This window comes from Sphaeramia orbicularis, chromosome 5 (assembly GCF_902148855.1).
Source record: "Sphaeramia orbicularis chromosome 5, fSphaOr1.1, whole genome shotgun sequence".
NCBI lineage: Eukaryota > Metazoa > Chordata > Actinopteri > Kurtiformes > Apogonidae > Sphaeramia > Sphaeramia orbicularis.
The window spans coordinates 45,009,002-45,028,165 of record NC_043961.1 but is presented as its reverse complement, the minus strand read 5'-3'; the positions used below and the strand labels follow the sequence as shown (position 1 = coordinate 45,028,165).

At 38.6% G+C, this 19,164-nt stretch overlaps 1 protein-coding gene across 4 annotated transcripts in view; it reads left to right on the top strand.

Annotated features, from left to right (window-relative positions):
* The window catches only part of slmapa (sarcolemma associated protein a), a 148,292-nt gene that overhangs the window by 70,649 nt on the left and 58,479 nt on the right, over positions 1-19,164 (top strand). Inside the window, exons 9-19 of one of the 4 annotated variants that reach the window (XM_030135349.1) lie at positions 469-606; positions 765-933; positions 2,121-2,171; positions 3,580-3,723; positions 5,745-5,807; positions 8,611-8,670; positions 11,213-11,287; positions 13,411-13,491; positions 13,612-13,671; positions 15,616-15,741; positions 17,628-17,702. In XM_030135349.1, the coding sequence (XP_029991209.1) occupies positions 469-606; positions 765-933; positions 2,121-2,171; positions 3,580-3,723; positions 5,745-5,807; positions 8,611-8,670; positions 11,213-11,287; positions 13,411-13,491; positions 13,612-13,671; positions 15,616-15,741; positions 17,628-17,702 (1,042 nt within the window). The remainder of the gene's footprint in view (positions 1-468; positions 607-764; positions 934-2,120; positions 2,172-3,579; positions 3,724-5,744; positions 5,808-8,610; positions 8,671-11,212; positions 11,288-13,410; positions 13,492-13,611; positions 13,672-15,615; positions 15,742-17,627; positions 17,703-19,164) is intronic. The other 3 variants (XR_003935504.1, XR_003935505.1, XR_003935506.1) reach the window with 3 other exon arrangements.

Here is a 19,164-nt window from a genome sequence, read left to right as displayed (position 1 = left end):
GTAAAGAATTTCACACTGAGGCTTTCCACAGTTTTGTAGTTTTCCTGTGCTCCCTTGACTTACTTCTTTTAACAAACTACCCAGATTAGCCTTTCCTTTTTTAGGCCTCAGTGTTTTCCCCTCATGTGTTATAATCTTCATATTGACAGAAAACAGCAACTCTTACACCCATAAAGTTTTGTTTTTTCACATCAACTTTTTATTGGCAAAAAGAAAAAATGTTTTCTTCATCCAAGCTACAGCTCATAGGGATGTAGCAGATCTGAGACTGAGGTTACATTCGCACGACTAAGTTTATGTGCAAATATTCCAACACCAAGGAAACACATAAGACATAATTATTTGCTCAGTGATTTTGTTTTGATTTATGAAACTGATCTACCCTTATTGTATCGCCAAGTATTTCTGTATTCAGAATTTTGTTAGTTTGGCTCTTTTGTTCTTAGTGTTTCTTTGTTTGTTGGTCAGCGCTCCCTCAGTAATACAGAAGACGAGTGCACACACCTGAAGGAGATGTCTGAGAGGAGTCAGGAAGAGCTGAGAGAACTGGCTAATAAATACAATGCTGCCGTCAACGAGATCAAAGAGCTCACGGACAAGATCAAGGTGCAGAGACAAAAACATGTCCTGTTTAATGGACAGACTGTAAAACATGGAGATTGATGTCTGCGTGGTTTCTCTCCCTCTCTCTCTCTCCTTTTTTTTTGGTTATTCTCTTCATTTTGTTTATCCTCCCTTGTCTTCCTCGTCATTCTCTCCGTCAGCTGGCGGAGGGTCGACAAGAGGAGCTGACCCAGCGAGGAGTGACAGAGAAGAGGGAGTTAGAGCTGCGGATCGAGGAGATGGAGGAGAAGGAGCAGGTTCTACAGGCTCGCATCGAAGCTCTGCAGGCTGACAACGACTTCACCAATGAGAGGCTTGCTGCCCTGCAGGGTATATACTCGCGCAAATGCACCAAAACAGACACACAACCACTGAAAAATACACAGTGATGGCACAGTGATGCCTGAAAAAATTTACACTTTTTTTGCACATTGCACCACAATGTGACATGAAGAGATTTATCATGTAAATTCCCAGTTAAACAGCTGAGCCAAATAAATAAATCTTACATATTTATCTGTTGCAGAAAATGACCCAATATTAAATATTCATGCATGGTAAAAGTATTGTATAGCCAGGCATGTGTCATTACCAAACAAAAGGACACAAACCAAAAAAATCCTCTAACGCATCTCCAGTTTCTGTTTTTTTTTTTTTTTTTTTTTTTTTTTTTTAGATAATTTTTCTTTCTTTAGGCTTCTATTTTTGGATGTATATTTTGTGGTTTGAAGTGTTTAAGTTTATTTTTACTTTTGGATTTATAAAAAAAGATATAAACTATACTCGACTACTTCTTGTTGAATCAATTTTATGATTGGGAAATGTGTGGAATGGATTTTAGATTAACTATATAAAATGGATTATAATTGATTATATTTATATAGAGTTTTTCTATTAATGCATACTCAAAGCGCGTACAATGAATCCATTATTCATTCACTCTCATATTTTGGTGGTGGTAAACTATGTTTGTAGTCACAGCTACCCTGGGGCAGGCTGACAGAAGTGTGGCTGCCAATATGTGCCAACGCCCCTCTGACCACCACCAAACATTCACATGCATTCATACACCAGTGTGAGTAGCAGACAAGGTGGGTGAAGTGTGTCGCCCAAGAACACAACAGCACATGACGAGCAGGATTTGAACCGCCAACCTTTCAGTTATTGGACAACCCGCTCTACCTCCTGAGCCATGCCCACCCCAATTAAAAGTACAAGTGTCTTTATTTTTGATTAAGTAGTATGAGTTTCCATCCTTTGTGAGATGAAAATCTTTTTCTTTTTGTTAGTTTAACAAAAAAAAGTTTTGGATTTAGGACAGATTTATACAGATTTTACAGATTGAGCACCCCTGTCAAATACCAACTGTCCTAACTAACATGCTAACACACCGCACTCGGCAAGCCATCACGTTAATTCGTTGATTGCCATGAGAGTTCCTGCAGCCACCAGAGGCTGGAAGGTGATTCCTGTCAGTTATCGCCTTTCTCTCTTGTTGTTGTTGTTGTTATTTACAGTGCGGTTAGAACAACTGCAGGAGAAAAGCATTAAAGAAAACAACAGTCTGGGTGAGTCCACATGTCGCCACCGTCTTCACACCGCCGCTATTTGTCTCTGTGTGAATGCTAACTTTACCTCCTCACCCTGCGTTAATCCAGCATGACAGCTTCCTGCATGGTGTCCATGTGACTTCCTGTCACTCACTGTCCTCTTCGCTCTGTTCATCTTTCTGGCTATGCATCTTCAATGGCAGTCTGGCTCTTTCTGTAAATGTCAGGTGCTAAAGTCATGTGAAAATTCACTGTTCTGCTCTTTACAGAGCACACATTTGCGTTCGTAACTCAGTGTTGGTTCCATTGTAAAAGTCAAGGTCATTTCACTGAGGCACATGAACACACCATCAGAAGGACACATGGATGTGTGGGTCATTTGGACACCAGTTATGTAGGACAATATTTGTTCAACCGGACTGAAATCATTCTAATTCGGCAGCATTCTGACCTTTGTGAAAACCTTGGAAAAGCCAGAATATTAATTAAAGTCATCTCTTTATTTTTTGCAAAACTGCATATCTAACCTTGAGGCTATAGAATGTCCTGAGTAAACACTGATATTCAATGACATACATTTAGAAAGGCTGGTGTCAAAATCAGACATTTCAGTAAAATAATGATTTTTCCTGATGCAAAAATTGATGGACACCTTTTAAAACAGTCATTAAAACATGTTCCCCTCTAGGTATATTTTGCATATTTGTCTTTTTTTGTTTGTTTGTTTTTTTAACCTTTGAATATGCAGCCTTGATACTTTGTCTAGAGGAATTTCACAAAATGAGAGAGAGCAAACTGGGCTGGAAAAAACCTTTAGAAATGAATATAAAATGTATTTGTTAGGTTTTCAAGCTGGAATGCTTTTTTGTTATGTGGCTAAACATAATGATAATGAATTATTGCACATCAGACTGATCTGTGATGATTATGGTTGTTACATAAGGCATTTTGAAATGTGATGCATTGATCATAGAAAGCCATGTTTTACAGCACTTCTAATAATTGTTGTACTTTTCCTGTTCTTTTCTATTGATGGGTTTTGGATCCAAGTTTGTTTTTTGTCCTGGTGTTAGAGCTTTTGTGTGCAGCTCCAGCCTGTGAGATTAGCACCACCAAGCATGTGGGGTGATTCGAGGTCTTTAGATGAAACTTTGGTTGTTATTGATTTTTTTTCTCTGAAAGTCTGAGGAGGGGCTAGTTGGGGAGGTTTCTGGGTAATTTGGGCGATTTCCACAGTCACCGAATCATCTACTGCTTGGGTGTTTCTTCTTCTGGAGCCTCTGGTCACTGATTGCCTTTGGGTTGACACTGAATCTGAACGCTGGCACTGTCTGCACACTTTTTTCACAGAAGCCACTTGTGCGACATATCTTAACTCTGTTCTGAACAATCGTGGTATATATGATGTGATGTGGTCACATGACAGATGTGGACATTGTCCCCCATGGACCTGTAGAGGAGCCTGTGGAGGACAAACAGAGCCAGCAGATGCCTGAGACTGAGGAGGAAGACGAGGACGATGATACAGACACTGATGATGGTGCAGCTGGGAAAGAGGCAGACAGTGATGGTAGTCTGATGATAATGATGATGACTAGGTCTAACTTTGTGGTGCAGCTGTGTAGAAAGTTTACAAGAAAACAAAATAACAAAAATAATGCTCAAAAGTATGTAATATTGTCCTTAAATACATTATGTAGACACTTACAATAATAATCAGTCATCATCTCTGAGCCCCTGTCAGTGTGCGGGGATATATTTATCTGCAGGTAGCCTGTCTTCTGCCTCTGTTTTCTTTTTTCCTCTTGTTATGTTGTGTGTTGTGTTTCTGGCAGGTCCGAGGCCACCTGCCCTGTTCATATCCATACATGACCACCTGGCTATTCTTTTTATATTTTTTTAAGCTAGCACTTGTCTTATATACCTTTTGCACCTTTTTGGTGTTATTGTGCCACAGCTTTTTTTTTTTTTTTTTGTTTTTTTTTTTACTTTTAGGATTTTAGCATTTTTTTTTCCTGTGGTGGTGCTTTTTGAGGCATTTGATGGACCACTTCAGAGCCAGGGTTTAATCTTAGTCTAGATCGTTGCTGGTCTAGAACCAAGAATTGCTTATTTCATGTTGGTTGAATGAAATATCAGGAATGACAAAGTCAGCTAAAACCTGACCTTTTTGAAAAACAAGCACAAAAATGTTGGTCCAGTTGCATTTGGATGGCAGATGAGACTTGAAATGAAAAGAGAAAGACCTATAAAAAACAGTCTGTTCTAATAGTATTAAGAAGTGTTGGGAGTTGGAACACGTTACAAAAGTAATGCATTACAGTAACAGATTACTTTTTGCTGTAACGCAATAGTGTAAGGCATTACTAATCATTTTTCTGTAATATTTTACTTTGTACATGTTCACTAGTGCTTGCATTACAACACACTTTTGCCCATAATATCAAATGAAAAACAAAAAAAAAGACATGCATCAAGTTCATGAGACCTTAAGGAATCAAAAATGTGGCAGGAAAGTTCTATATCCTGTTTGTGGTCAGTAATGGGTGAAGATTGCAGAAGACAGTAGATTTGTGACATGAACAAATGCTCATTATTAACCCTAACCCTGCTTTCAAGGAGCTAGTTAGCATGACCCCTATGATCAGCAATGACAAGGTAGGCTAACGTTTCAATGACTAGTTAGAATTCTTTATCAATTGCCAATTTATCTACCAGCATCTTTGATGCTGCGCTCCCTGTTTGAAAATGTGAAATGTTGAGAAAAAAAAAATGCAAGTGTTCCTGCTGGGATTCAAACATCATAGACCATAGCATTACTTACCAAGCTTTCCGTCCACATGTACTTTGGGGCGTAAATTTATGTGTCCCAAGGCTCTCCTATCTCTTGCATTGAGGAGAGGGGGTACCTACAATTTATCCATTTATAATGAGAGTCTGTATGTAACTCAAAAGTAATACAAGAGTCATGTAACGCATTACAGTTCTGAGACAGTAATATTGTAAGGTAAGGAATTACGTATAAATAACAATAAAGAATTGCAGTTTGGAAGTAACTTGCACAACACTGGTAATAAGTGGTGCAGTAATCACACATGAATGATAGCTCTCCAGTGTTGGATATGCCTTACAACTCCACTATGTTACAGGAGTCACTTCTTGACACATTTTCCTGTAGCTGGCTGAAAGTTAGATGACTTCTGCTTAACATTTCATTTTGCTGACATTTCTGTGAGCTTTTCTGTAATTTTCCTATCACTGGCTAAAGAGGATAATTGTTAAACCTTGATGTTTCAGTTACTAGAAATTTGAAACGAGTCAGAAATCCTTTTCTCCATCAAGACAGTGAGACATGTTGACGCTGTCTTATTGTCTGTCTGCCGTTACTGTGATGTTTGTCCAGAAGTTCTGCTCTGGTCTGGAAACACCTGCGATGTTCTACTCTGACTTTTGCCTTGTGTGTGTCTGTCTGTGCACCAATATGTATGTACCTTCCTCTACCATATCTGTCTGTTTCTGTATGTGGTTTTGTGTTCTGAGAAGCACAGCTGCCATTTGATAGTTCCAATAATGCCTCTGTCTTTCTGTCAGACAACTGTCATGTTAACAGTGGAGGGGACTCGACTAGAATCCAACAGTTGATTGAATGTTCGCGTGAGTACAAACATGCATTACTGCTGTTCAGTGGTGCACATTTCAGAATATTATTATTATTATTTTAATATTTGATCATGACAAGGAAACGAAAAACATTTGTAAGATCTAGATCAGGGGTCGGCAACCTTTAACACTCAAAGAGCCATTTCGACCCGGTTTCCACGGAAAGGACAACACTGGGAGCCGCAAACACTTTTTGACATCTGAAATGAAGATGTTAGCCTATATATACCGTAAATTCCGGACTATAAGCCGCTACTTTTTTCCCACACTTTAAACACTGCGGCTTATACTCCGACGCGGCTTATACAACGATTTTACCGGTACCACGGCTTGGTGCTGCCGCGGCGCACCTCGGTGGTGCCGTTGCACCGCCGTACCATGGCTCGGTGCCAGGTGCCGTGGCACGGCGGTGGTGCCTTGGCTCGAGGTGCTGGTGGTGCCACGGCACCGGTGGCACCCAGTTGTGGCACTGCGGTGCCATGGCACCTGACACCGAGCAGTGGCACTGCGGTGCAACGGCACCCGGCACCGAGCCCTGGTACCGCGGTGCCATGACACTTGGCACTGAGCCGTAGTACTGCAGTGCCACGGCACCTAGCGTTGGCCCTGAGGTGTCGCGGCACCTTGGTCGTGCCATGGCACCTGGCATCATTAAATGTTCTATTTTCTTCAGATATTCTTCTTTTCTTAGATTTCTCCATACTTGGCCTACCTGGGGTTGAAAGTCTCCATAAATGTACGGCGTTTTGGCGGGCTGTCAGAGAGTGTGACGCATATTTTGAGCGATGAAAAATAATACTATATATATATATATATGTATATATAATTTTATTTTAATATTTCGAGATCACAATAATCTTACAATTTACAACTTCAATTAAATAAATGAATAAACACAAATAAAATACTTTGTTCAGATATTGTGCAGTTTTGGTGTCGCAGGGCATTCCGCGCATGCCGGCTGACACATCAGGTGCTGTCAAACGTCTCTGAAGAAGGTGAATGCTGATCACCGAAATTGCACAAGGTCTGAAGAAAGAAGTTAAAAACTTTGACTTAATAAGAAGACATGATACATGTTTTTGAGACAAATAACATACACTTCAATCGGACACTTAGAATTTATTTTCCCAAGCCACGCAGAGCCGCAACAGAAGGATGAAAGAGCCGCATGCAGCTCCGGAGCCGCGGGTTGCCGACCCGTGATCTAGATGATACATCTGGTGACTTGCGGACTGTGGTTTGAAACTTGATTAGAAGTCTGGTGGTTAGAATTGGGGGGGTTTGTAACCAGAAGTGACTGTTTCTGGATAAGAGGATGAAGATGGGCAGAAGTGTGCAACTCCCCAAGTGAAAACTCATAAACTGAAAAAACTGTAAACACAGGCTGTACTGCTAACACAGCCACCTGGTAGACAATCACCCATGTGGTTAGGTTTAATAGCAGTAATGACAACTTAGCAGAATTCACAGACCGAGTATGAGAAGTAGCGTCTGTAATCTCACCGTTATTTTGAAGGCTTAACTTTCCAGTTGGGGTGTTGTCTTTTGTTTTTAGTAAAAATTGCTCATATTTAGACGTAAAGGCAGAGATGGGGTGTGACAGGTGATGGGTGAGCTAATGCTAACATGAACTTACTTGAATTGTACATGGTAATGATAAATTTCATGAAACATTTACAAAACCAAATCTTTTACTAGTCTTGTCAGTAATTTATTTACCACATTACCATTGAGTGTCTGTTTTTCAGTAAACAGAAGCTCTGAAAAGTTGTACTTGGCCAGTGAGTTGGTGGTCAGTCACTCCTGTTGATCAAAGAGCTGACAAGGCAAACAAAAATGCTGCTACAATTCACAGAAGAACCATCATAACACTTTTTAGAATGTCCAAATATAGAGAATGCAGTCATCATGAAAATAATTTTAAAAACTATAGAGGCAGAAACAATTTTTTTTATACTGGGCTGTCAACATGCTTTCCTTTAAAAGATGGATAACCTGGGGCTCTTGAGTCAACATCATATGGACATTGAAGGAACTGTGGGTTTTGGCGCTTCGTGTTCACTTCGTCTTTCAGCCTCAGAGGTTGTCACTCAGTGGCACATTCCAGCTCTGAATACATTCATGCATCTTCTAGAATCCATCCTGTACTGAACTCTATATCACATCATCTACTTTTCATCTTTTCCAGCACCACATTGAATTATTTACACTTTTCTTTTTCACCAGTTGGTTACTGTTGCAAAGTAGAAAAAGCTTAACATAATCTGAAGTGCCCTGATTGGATGTGTGCTGGTGAAATGCAACCTGGGAGTTGTAGTTGAGTCTTCTACAGATATCGGATGTAGAAGACTGCCAGCTGTTAGTTTTTAGGAACCAGGGCTGTCTGAATTAGCCGATCCCACTTTGTAACTGTATTTCAGGAATAATTATGAAACATGTATTTCTTCCAGAGCGACAGGTTCTTAGCATGAAACCTGACTTAGAGTGTTGGTTTAATTAGTAACCACTTATTACTACTACTATTGTTATATTATACTGTTATTATATATTATTATACTTATTACTACTACGTACTAGTGGTTAATACAACTTGTATAGTTAATACAACTATTATCTCCTTCACACTCACTGAGAAACATGCAAGATTTATAGGGAAAAGAAGATAATGTGAAGCCCTTTTAATTTTTTTTATTAGGTAAAACTTCTTGAGGAGTTGATTTCCCATCATAGGCTGGAACTATTTATTTTCTGTCCTGATACGTTCACTGACTCATCTGTTGTGTGTTTGTTGCAGCCGTCAAACAGCTGAAGGAAACTGTTAGTTCTTCAATTCACAAACTGGCCAACTTTGATGGTAAGAAATCAGCTAAACTTCTCTATTTTTCTTCTTCATTTCAGTAAGTAAAAGCAAAGAAAGTCATTTTTAGACATTTGTAAGCACAGGAAGGTCTACAGAAGTGAAAATAGTCACATCTGTGGAAGTAAAAAATTTGTATACAAGTTAAGAATATTTATGGCTTGGTTAAATAGTTTAACCCTCTATGGTACGCATTATGATCCCAGTGAGGGAAAAAATGTTTAGAGTGTTTTTATGTCTCAAAATCGACTAAATAAACATAACCTGAAGAATTTTGAATTTGTATTTTTAGAAGTTTTTGGGGTTCATTGCCTGTAGGCAACATTGTACCATAATGGTTCATAAATGAAAAATATTGTTTTTTTTGTGGTTTTTTTTCAGTTTGGACATTGTTTATGTAATAAACACATGCAAAAATATTCAATAGTATCCAGAAGTCACAATTCATGGAATTTTAAGTTCAAAAACATTATAAAATGAACTTAAAAGGTTTCTCGGCTAAATGTTGCCTTTAATCAACATCGTACCATTTAGGATCACCCCATTTAAATAAATGCGTGAAGTGTAACTATGTCTAACTAACTTTAACTCTTTAAGTGCCAGACAGTTAAGGGGCTAATAAGCCTTAAAAGTGCCACAGAATTTGGCCGTTTTTCAGTATTTCGCGTCGTTTTTATAATATTTGAAGAATCCTGCAGGAAACCGCTCGGTAACATCCGACCGATTGCCAATTAGATTCAAAACGCACCGGACGCAGCCGATTCATTATTGATCGTAATTTGCATAATTCATAATAATAATAATCTTTATTTATATAGCGCTTTTCATACATTAATAACTGTAGCACAAAGTGCTTTACATATCAGTTTAAAAATCAGTACCGCCCCCCCCCCCCCCCCCCCCACCCACCCACACACACACACACACACACACACACACACACACACACACACACACACACACACACATATACATGCAAACCCACAAGCTCACACATACTTAAGAAGACTGACTGAGCACGGGTAGACCAGAACAAAAATGTACAAGTAAAAGTAGAACATCAATTTAGGAGGCGCTGTCTCAGGGAGCCATCCGCACCAGGAGGCAGCTGCCGACCCCGGCGACCAGGCACCAGCAACACAGCCCCGCATCCCAACTAGTGGGAGAGGGCCAACTGGGACCCCCACCCACCAGAAAGGAGCGGACCCCAGTGAGAGAAGGCGCCACAGCCCCCGGAGTACACAGCCGCCCCCCGGCATGGAGGGCTCCCTGTGATGAAACACCGGAGAATAAGAAACATTAAAAAGATATAAAAATATTATTCGGTCGTGTGACCTCAAATTCCCATCTGCTTGGTCTCAAAAGGGGGACACAGAAAGAACGTCATCGAAATGTGAGAAAGAAATGGGGGTGGATGGTTTGTTTGTACACAAATATGGCGTGTTCTCCAAAGCCGATCTGATCGGCCCGTGGCACTTTACAGGTTGTTTTCGTAAAGCCGATTTAATCGGCCCATGGCACTGAAAGTGTTAAATTACTTATCTCAACAGAGATCATAACCATTTGAAAAACAAGAAACAAGTGTAAAATACAGTGTTTGAACATCACTGCTTCATTTCAGTGCATGTTTTCTGTCAGTCCCTTCTGTCTTTCCTGATATGTGTTGTCATCACTTGTGGTGATGCTGCTCAGTGCTTATGTCACAGGTAGGTGACACATTTTGTGCACTGCACTTTCACTATACCCTTATATCTAGGGTATTTGCACCTGCTCTTTTTCCTCCACCCCAATAGGCCAATGGTCAGTGTTGACCTGACGCACAGATGCTGATGCCAATGGTGAATGCTGCTATGATGATTCCATAATGGTTCACTGTTGCCTAAAGGCAACATGTGCAATTTTCCATGGTACATTGTTGCCTCAGGGCAACAATGGCTGCGTTTTAACAAATTTCCACTATTAAATTAACAAATAAATTGCATGAAACTATCAAAACATTAAGTTTACTCACCTATTAGTGTGAAAATATTTTTTTCCAGGCAAAAAAGGGCCAGGAAATAACATTTTGAAAGCCTTTTTTTTGCAGCAAGATACCACAGCAGTCCTTAGAGAGATGTGAAAGGCCAAAAATGGGTCTGTTGCCTGAGGGCAACATGGTACCATAGAGGGTTAAGATGTTCAGGTTGTTTGGTTTCTGTGTGTGGACTGGAACATGAAGTTGTGAGCGCCTCAAATTACGCACATAATATTTTGCACTTGGATCATATAATAAAAGTTTTTGTCCATCTCTCAGACTATTTTCTCTGAGTGTTCAGTTGAATTTTTTTGGGAATTTATTTAAAAAGGTATGTAAAGAAAGAAAAAAACAGAATTTCCACACACAACAATTTAAGATTTTGATGAATGAGTTGATAAAGTTAAAAATTTTTAGCAACGTTTTTGTTTATGGTGCAAAACTCTCTGAACAATCTTTATTCTGTTACAGACAAATTTAACCAAGAGCTGTTTAATCTGTAAATATATTTGCTTATGTTTGTAGAAGTGATGGATGCTCACCTGCAGAACAACCAGACAGCGGAAGATGACATCCTGGCCAGCCCCAACCAACTCAAAGGTAGAACCACAGTAATACCATTGTTGGTTTATTTATTAACACCAACAGGCCATCAGCAATGACACAAGCCACACAACCCCTCACTGGTTAAATTGGATTCACACACTGTAGGACCTCAACTCATTAGAATTATTATTATTTAGATTGGAATTGTACCCTTCATGAATGACTAGGTTTGTTTCATGTTTTTTTGAACTACCATATTATCTTGAATATTTAAAAAATGTGCCAAAACAATGAAAAAATGCTGAAATTTTAGTCAAATGACAGAAAGCCGCCACAGCGCCCAGGAAACCCTCGTCCTAGTGATGATAAGATAAGATATAACTTTACTGATCCCACTGTGGGGAAATTGCAATGTTTACAGCAGCAAATTACAACAAAGAGAAAGACAGGCAGAAACATTCAAGAATAAAACATGAAATGTGAGAAAATCTGCCATTTCTATTACTTTTTCTGTACATACATATCATTTACATAATAAAATTACATATACAATATAGTTGTGCATGATGTTGGTATTGATGGGATATGGAGGGATATTAATGTGAACTGTTGTATTGGTGATTCTGAGATTCTGATACCTTTTGTAAACACTGATCATACATAAATCCAAAACCCAAATTTTTTTACTGACGAAAAATGTACATGTCACTACATCTATAAAACAGTGACGACAACTGTGAATTTTATGACATTTTGTCTCTCAACGATGACTTTTAATGGACTACATTCATTGAACCTCTGTATCAGGCATGTCAGTTACTTTTCACAAAGGGTAAACCTGCTGACAGAGGGACTCTGCTACAGCGACCCCTGACCTTTGACCTTTACCTTTGGTACTCTGAGAGTATATACCGGGAACAAAAACACAATACTTGGCATCCGAACAGCTCTGTGTTGGAATACATTCTGTCTCAGCACATTCCTACATGTGAACCCAAGCTGTGTATGATGACATTCATAAACCTGACAATATCCCTGGACTTAACATATTATAATTACTACTTACCTTGATCTTAAAACTGTGGCTTAAAGGAACTGATTTTGTTACTGTCTGTATTGTCAGTAAACCAGCAGCAGTGAATTTGTGTAAAATGCCATTGAATGTATATGTGTGACCTGATTCGTCTCATCCTCTGTGTTGTGGAGAAAAAAAACAATTTAGAAGCAAGAAAACTACCAGTAAGCAGTCTCAAATGTTGTCATGAATGAACTTGTACTGTGAAAATTAACAATTTCAGTCGATTTCTATTTGAAATATAACTAATCTGTTTTAGCTTATTAAAGGTGAGTTTGTGAGTTTTTAACTTTGTAAGTTAAGATATCCACTCTGATCTCACTGGAATCAAATCTGTGTTTTTTTTCCCCCAAATTGTAAACTTAAAATCATTACCATATATCAAAACCAAAAAAAGCATGTTGTGTATTTTCCACAAAAAAACAAAAAACAAAACAAAACCTGAAACATGTATAACCACGGATGTGGTAAGTGTGCCATTAAAAAATCTCAACAACAGTATATTCATTCATATCTCACTGTAAACAGAAATCCTACTAGTGTAAACATAAACAACAGAAAAAGCATGGCAGAGAGCTCATTTCATAGAATTTTTTTTTTTTTTCAATTTTGCTCAGATTCTTTGAAATGAGACTGAGGTGCTGCCCCTCGTGTCAATAATGGTAGGGAAAACACTGATGTCTGAAACATCAGAAATATCAATAACATTTCTACCACAACAAAATTACACTAAGGGTAGTAGAAATGCTTTGTGTAGTTACTTTCCCCTCATTTAACATAGGTAAAAGTGTTATTATAGTAGGAAAAATTCAGATTTCCATTTAATTAAAAAAATACACTTAATGCCTTTTTTGTTAACTCCTTCATGCCTTCACTACATATCAAATATTTTCCGAAAAATGAAATAAGCTGCTGCACACCTAACACCTAGTACAGAAATGTACTGTATATAAGGTTGGAAATGAGGTGGGTTTGGTACAGGAGGTGTTAGAGCAAAGGTATAGTGTTAGCTGGAAAGTCAGTGGTATGTTCATCCCCTAACATACGTACGTGTGTGTGTGTGTGTGTGTGTGTGTGTGTGTGTGTGTGTGTGTGAAAGCAGGGAATCAGATGGATGCCAAAGAGTCCGACATGTCAGACACTCTGAGTCCGAGCAAAGATCGCAGCAGTGATGACACATCAGGTCAGTAAAACACAGCAACTGCTGAAATTGACCTCGTATCTTGTCTTATATTCTTTCACCTTTTCACCCTTTACACATCTGTTCTGTAATTACTTGGTAATTCTTATAACTGTGTTACAGATGGAAACATGGATGATCAGGACCTGAATGAACCACAGAACAGACTAGCTCTTCTCAAAGGTAACCCTGACAACATATCCTTACATTATTTCAGCCCAAATCCTTTTTGTTTTGTTTTTTGCATATTCAGATTGTGCAATGCTTGATTTTAGAAACTCTGGACAGAAAAAAAAAAACTTGCATACATGAAATGCAATATATGCAAATTGAATTCAAATTACACTTGGAGGTGGTCAAACGCTAGATTAGAAAAAAAAGTCAATGACTATACAGGGACTATATCCAATCTAGAGTCATGGAATTGTTGGGTGGCATCCGTGCTGTTACCACCAGAAGGCTGTGGATCAGTGGACAACAGTATGTGGACAGATGCTGAAGGCTTTTGTGAGAGTCTGGTTTAACCAGCTCTATACTTAAAGTGTCATGAGATAACTTTTGTTATGATTTGGCACTATATAAATAAAAACTGATTGATTGCTAAATAAAATTTGACTGATTCTAGAGGTAAAGCTGAAAATAACCCAAATATTGAACTAATCATCACAACTCATGTAGAATGATCTACACTACCTGGACACAGAAATGTGATCTGAAGATTTGCAAATGATATTGTTAAAAAATTAGATTTTAGAAACTAATGTAATTGCCTGAAATCTGAAGCAAGTGTTTCGCAAAACGGCAGTCCTATCTAAAGATATTTCACTGATTCCTTCAAAGATAAAGGACAGAAAGTTCAACTAATAGGTTAGTTTGATTAGGAGACCTTTACTGAAAGATCACTGATATAATTCTGTGATTTTCAAAATAACTGGTGTTGTGTATGTTTCAAATCATTTCATAAGAATTTAGTTTGATGGTAAAAATGTCTTCTAATTCCTACCTTCCTTAAATATTTGTACATTTTTGTTCTGGAAATGCTGTGTTAAATGCTATAAAGTGGGATTTTTGTGTCAAATGGGAAATAATTCCAGTTTTTACCCCACAGGCATCTTCTGGCCAAAGGGGTATTGTAATCGTTTTGCGGTGTGTCTATCTGTCCGTCCATTCAATGACACTGACTATTGAAAATAGGTGACCATAGTAGGTGACCAATAGTTTTCAAGGTCAAATGGCGACATGTCTTTTCATCGACATAATTGCAGTATCTCAAGAATGCGTTGCACCAAATTCATACTGTGGATGCAACTTGGCATGGAGCAGAAGCCTACTGAAAATAAGGTCACCTTGATGTACTTTTTCAAGGTCAAATAAAAATATGTATGTAATAAATATACTATAAATATGTATGTAATAAGTTTTACACAAAGAGTCTAATCAAAATTATAGGGTAGTAACTTTCAACTGAATCTTACGCTATATTGATCAACTGCTCCTGAGTGTACCAAAAACTCAGCACAAGTTCAGGGGTAATTGTGCCTTTGCTGCAGCAGCTCCTAAACTATGGAATGATCTGCCTCTCCATATCAGACAGGCCTCTGCCTCTTCTCTGTCTGTTTTTAAATCCCTTCTTAAAACCCATATTTTCTCCTTGGTTTTTGAAACCATGTGAGATGTTTGAAGGTATTATTTTTATTCTATAGTTTTTATTTGGTAGTGGTTTATTGTTTTTATTTATTTATTTGTTTTTTTTTAATTGCATGGCTTACATTTTTTTTAATCTATTCTTGTATTTTATTCTTTTATTTGGATTTTATTTATCCTTCTGTACAGCACTGTTTTCTTTTGTGTACAGTTCTAGGTCTTTTAATCTATTCTGTATTTTATCCTTCTATTTTGGTTCTAATTATTCTTCTGTTCAGCACTTTGGTCCACTGCGATTGTTTTAAAGTGCTTTACAAATAAAGTTGGATATATTTGGCCGAGAGGTATTAAAAGTGCATAGCATGTTATGTTTAAAAGATGCTCTTGTTTTTCAGTCTGTTTGACTTTTTGAATTAGTTGTTAATTATACGTCTGTCACAGGTCATCAGTAGAATAAAGAAAGTGCTCTTTTGGTGTTTGTAGCGGAGCTGCATCGGGCCGGTCTAGAACCAGGAGATACGGAGCAGGTCATCCATCATCTCCACAGAGAGCTTCTGCTGGCCCAGGAATTAGCCAACACCGGCAAGCAGAAATGTCTGGAGTTACAAGGTAAAAAATAAGCCACTGCATTTAACTCTTCAAATCCTACTATAATGCACATTCTGTGTCCGTCTGTCCCGCCCGTGTCTGATCGATGTTGCAGCAGAGGGCGTTTGTACAGGTTTTCCTCAGCTTTCATAGGCCCGATCACTGCCAAACTCGCCAAATGAATAGAAACATTACCTGACTATCCACTAGGCACAATAGTATGTCCATATTCAAATGTTGTGAGGTATGCTGGGTGATTTTAACAGGGTCCCAGCTCACCACAGACCGGGTCCCAGCTCACCTTGGACCGGGTCCAACCTCACCACACACAGGGTCCCAGCTCACGTCGGACCAAGTCCGAGCTCACCACAGACCTTCACATGTCCAGTCGCCGCCAAACTCGCCAAATGAATAGAAACATTACCTGACTATCTACTACGCACAATTTTATGTCTGTATTCAAATGTTGTGAGGTATGCTGGGCGATTTTAGCCTCTCATGCTATCGTACAATGGCACCACAGGTACAGTGCCGCTAGTACTCTTAAATACAGCTCTGGAAAAAATTAAAAAAACACTGTAATTTCTTCTGAAATCAGCATGTCTGCATGTATGACAGCCATTCCATTCCTGTTTGTTGAATTCCAACACAAGCACACCTTATTCTACTTGATAAACACTTAATCCATGTCTTATTTAAGAAGAAGTATAAAAAACACTTCTGTGGCCATCATTATCTTCTTCCAATAGGCAAAAACAGTCTTATTAGTACCACAAAAATAATTGGAATCCAAAAATAACTATTGAAAACTATTCAACTTCTGCTCTGACAATGTTCTCAAACTCTGAGGACTAGTTTTTCTATCAGGACAATGCTCCTGGCCTCAGCTATGTCAATAAAGGTGTGAATGACAGACTACCAGGTGAAGACCCTGTCATGGCCAGCCCAGTCTCCTGAGCTGAACCCACTTTGAAAACTTCTGGAGGAAGATGGATGGTCACAAGCCAATGGAACATTGCTGAACTTCTTGAATTTCTGTGCCAGGAGCTGCATAAAGTCATCCAACAGCAATGGCGGAGAGCCAAGACACACTGAAAGCTGTCATTTAAAATCAGGGTTATTCCACCAAATATTGATGTCTGAACTTTTCCCTAGTTACAACATTAGTATTGTGTTTTTCAGAAATCAGTATGAACTTTTCTTTTTTTTTTGCATTATTTGAGGTCTGAAAACACCTGCATTTTTTTTATTTTATTTTGACCATATGTCGTGCTCTGCAAATACATACTCTGAATAACAATATTTTTATTTGAAATTTGGGAGAAATGTTATTAGTTTGGAGAATAAAACAAAAATGTTCATTTTACTCAAACACATAGGCCTATAAATGGCAAAATCAGAGAAAGTAATAATTTTGCAGTGATCTCTTATTTTTTTCAGAGCTGTATATCTCCTGTTGAACACTGTATAGATATGCCTACAGACAGTCTAATTGAGTTATTAACCCTTTAAGCGCCAAAGTCGCTATATTGCGACAAGCAATATAACTGAAGGAAACAGCCTTGTAAAATCTTGAAATCAAAATTGAATATTAAAAAAAACACAAAGAAACTCCAGCGCCTAAAGGATTAACTTTCAAAGCACTGGATTATACCTTTATTTGTCTCACTCTGTATGCAAAGAAGGACAACTAAACTATAAGACAGTGGACTGTACTGTTGATGAGTCTTTTTTTCTTTGTCTTTTGTGTCTGGAAAATTACAGTTGAATGTGAAATGAAGCAACACTGGCTGAGACTGTATCGAATATTTCTGTTGGCTGTTCCTCATCACAGCCCTCACATTTATCTCAACCACTAATGAAAACTCATCAGGTCTCTGAAGCTGACGTCCCTGTTCTGTCTGCAGCTCTGTTGGAGGAAGAGCGGAGAAGTAACTCTCAACTGACGGAGGAGTCGACCAAACAGATCCAGTACCTGCAGAGTGAGTGCACACACACAAATCTAGAATTGAAACAATTAATCGACTTAAATATATTAAATAAGTTTTCAATGTAAAATTTTCCTGTCTCTCTCTCTCTCTCTCTCTGTCTGTCTTTGTCTCTCTCTTGTCTCTCTCTTGTCTCTCTCTCTCTCTCTCTCTGTCTGTCTGCCTCTCTCTTTCTCTCGACATGCATGTGAGCATGCAGCACGGGGAAGCCCTGCCCCAGCATCCTGTACCCGCATACATTTGACCTACAACCTGACATGTACTTAAACACATTGTCAACATGCACGCCATCAATACATATCTAATATGTCCTGCTCAATGACATATTTAGCCAGATGTAAACAGAGGTGAAGCTCACTTCAAAATAAAACAAACCGGCTGTGGATCAACCATGGTGAAATTAGATGATCATCATTAAATGTTCTGCAAATTATATTCATCCATGAATCTTCTTTTATTTTTTCTCTTCCTTGCCCGCTGCCCACCCACATTTCATTTAATTCTACCCGTGCCCATACCCACGACCCGATGTACAGGACTCTGACAACCAAACAACACCATGACATGCTATTACAAGGAAATGCGTACGGTAGATAACCGTCATGTTTTTATACTGCTGTTTTCTTTTACATTCGTATGCAGAACAGGAATTTATTTATTTATAAAAGCTCCCTTTGTGCCATATCTGTGCACGTGCCTGTTTTATTGTTCTGTATACATGTGGTCAAGGAGTAAGAAAGGGTTATATTGTTCAGTACAGAAAATGTTATTTTATTCAGTACAGTGATATAATTTGTTCCTACTGTGAAATTCGGTTTGCTGACAAGCAAAGTAAAAATATAATTGTGGGGGAAAAAAATAACTGTTCTCTTTACGCGCATATCATGTACTGAAACCGTGGCCTGAGAACCAAGGTATAGACCGAATTGCCTGTACCGTTGAACCCCAGGTGTGCAGTAGAACTCCCCCCAATGTCAAACAGGGAGCGCGGTGCTGAGGACGCTAGTAGATAAATCTGCAGTTGATAAAGAATTCTAATTAGTCATAGAAACGTCAGCTTACCTTGTTATTGCTGATCACAGGGATCATGCTAACTAGCTTCATGAAAGCAGGTTTAGGGTTAGTAATGAGCATACATCCATGTTGACAATGTACTGTCTTTCGACATCTTCACCCATTGGCTGACCACCAACAACAAAGAGAACTTTCCTGATGCATTTTTTTATTCCCTATGGTATCATGGTCTTGCTGGGATTTTTTTTTTTTTTTTCCCATTTGAGCAATTAAATTATGGGCGAAAAGTGTGTTGTAACACAAGCGCTATTGAACATGCACCGAGTAAAATATTACTGAAAATTGATTAGCAATGCCTTACATTACTGTGTTACAGCAAAAAGTAATCGGTTACTGCAATGCATTACTTTTATAACACGTTACTCCCAACACTGTATATACA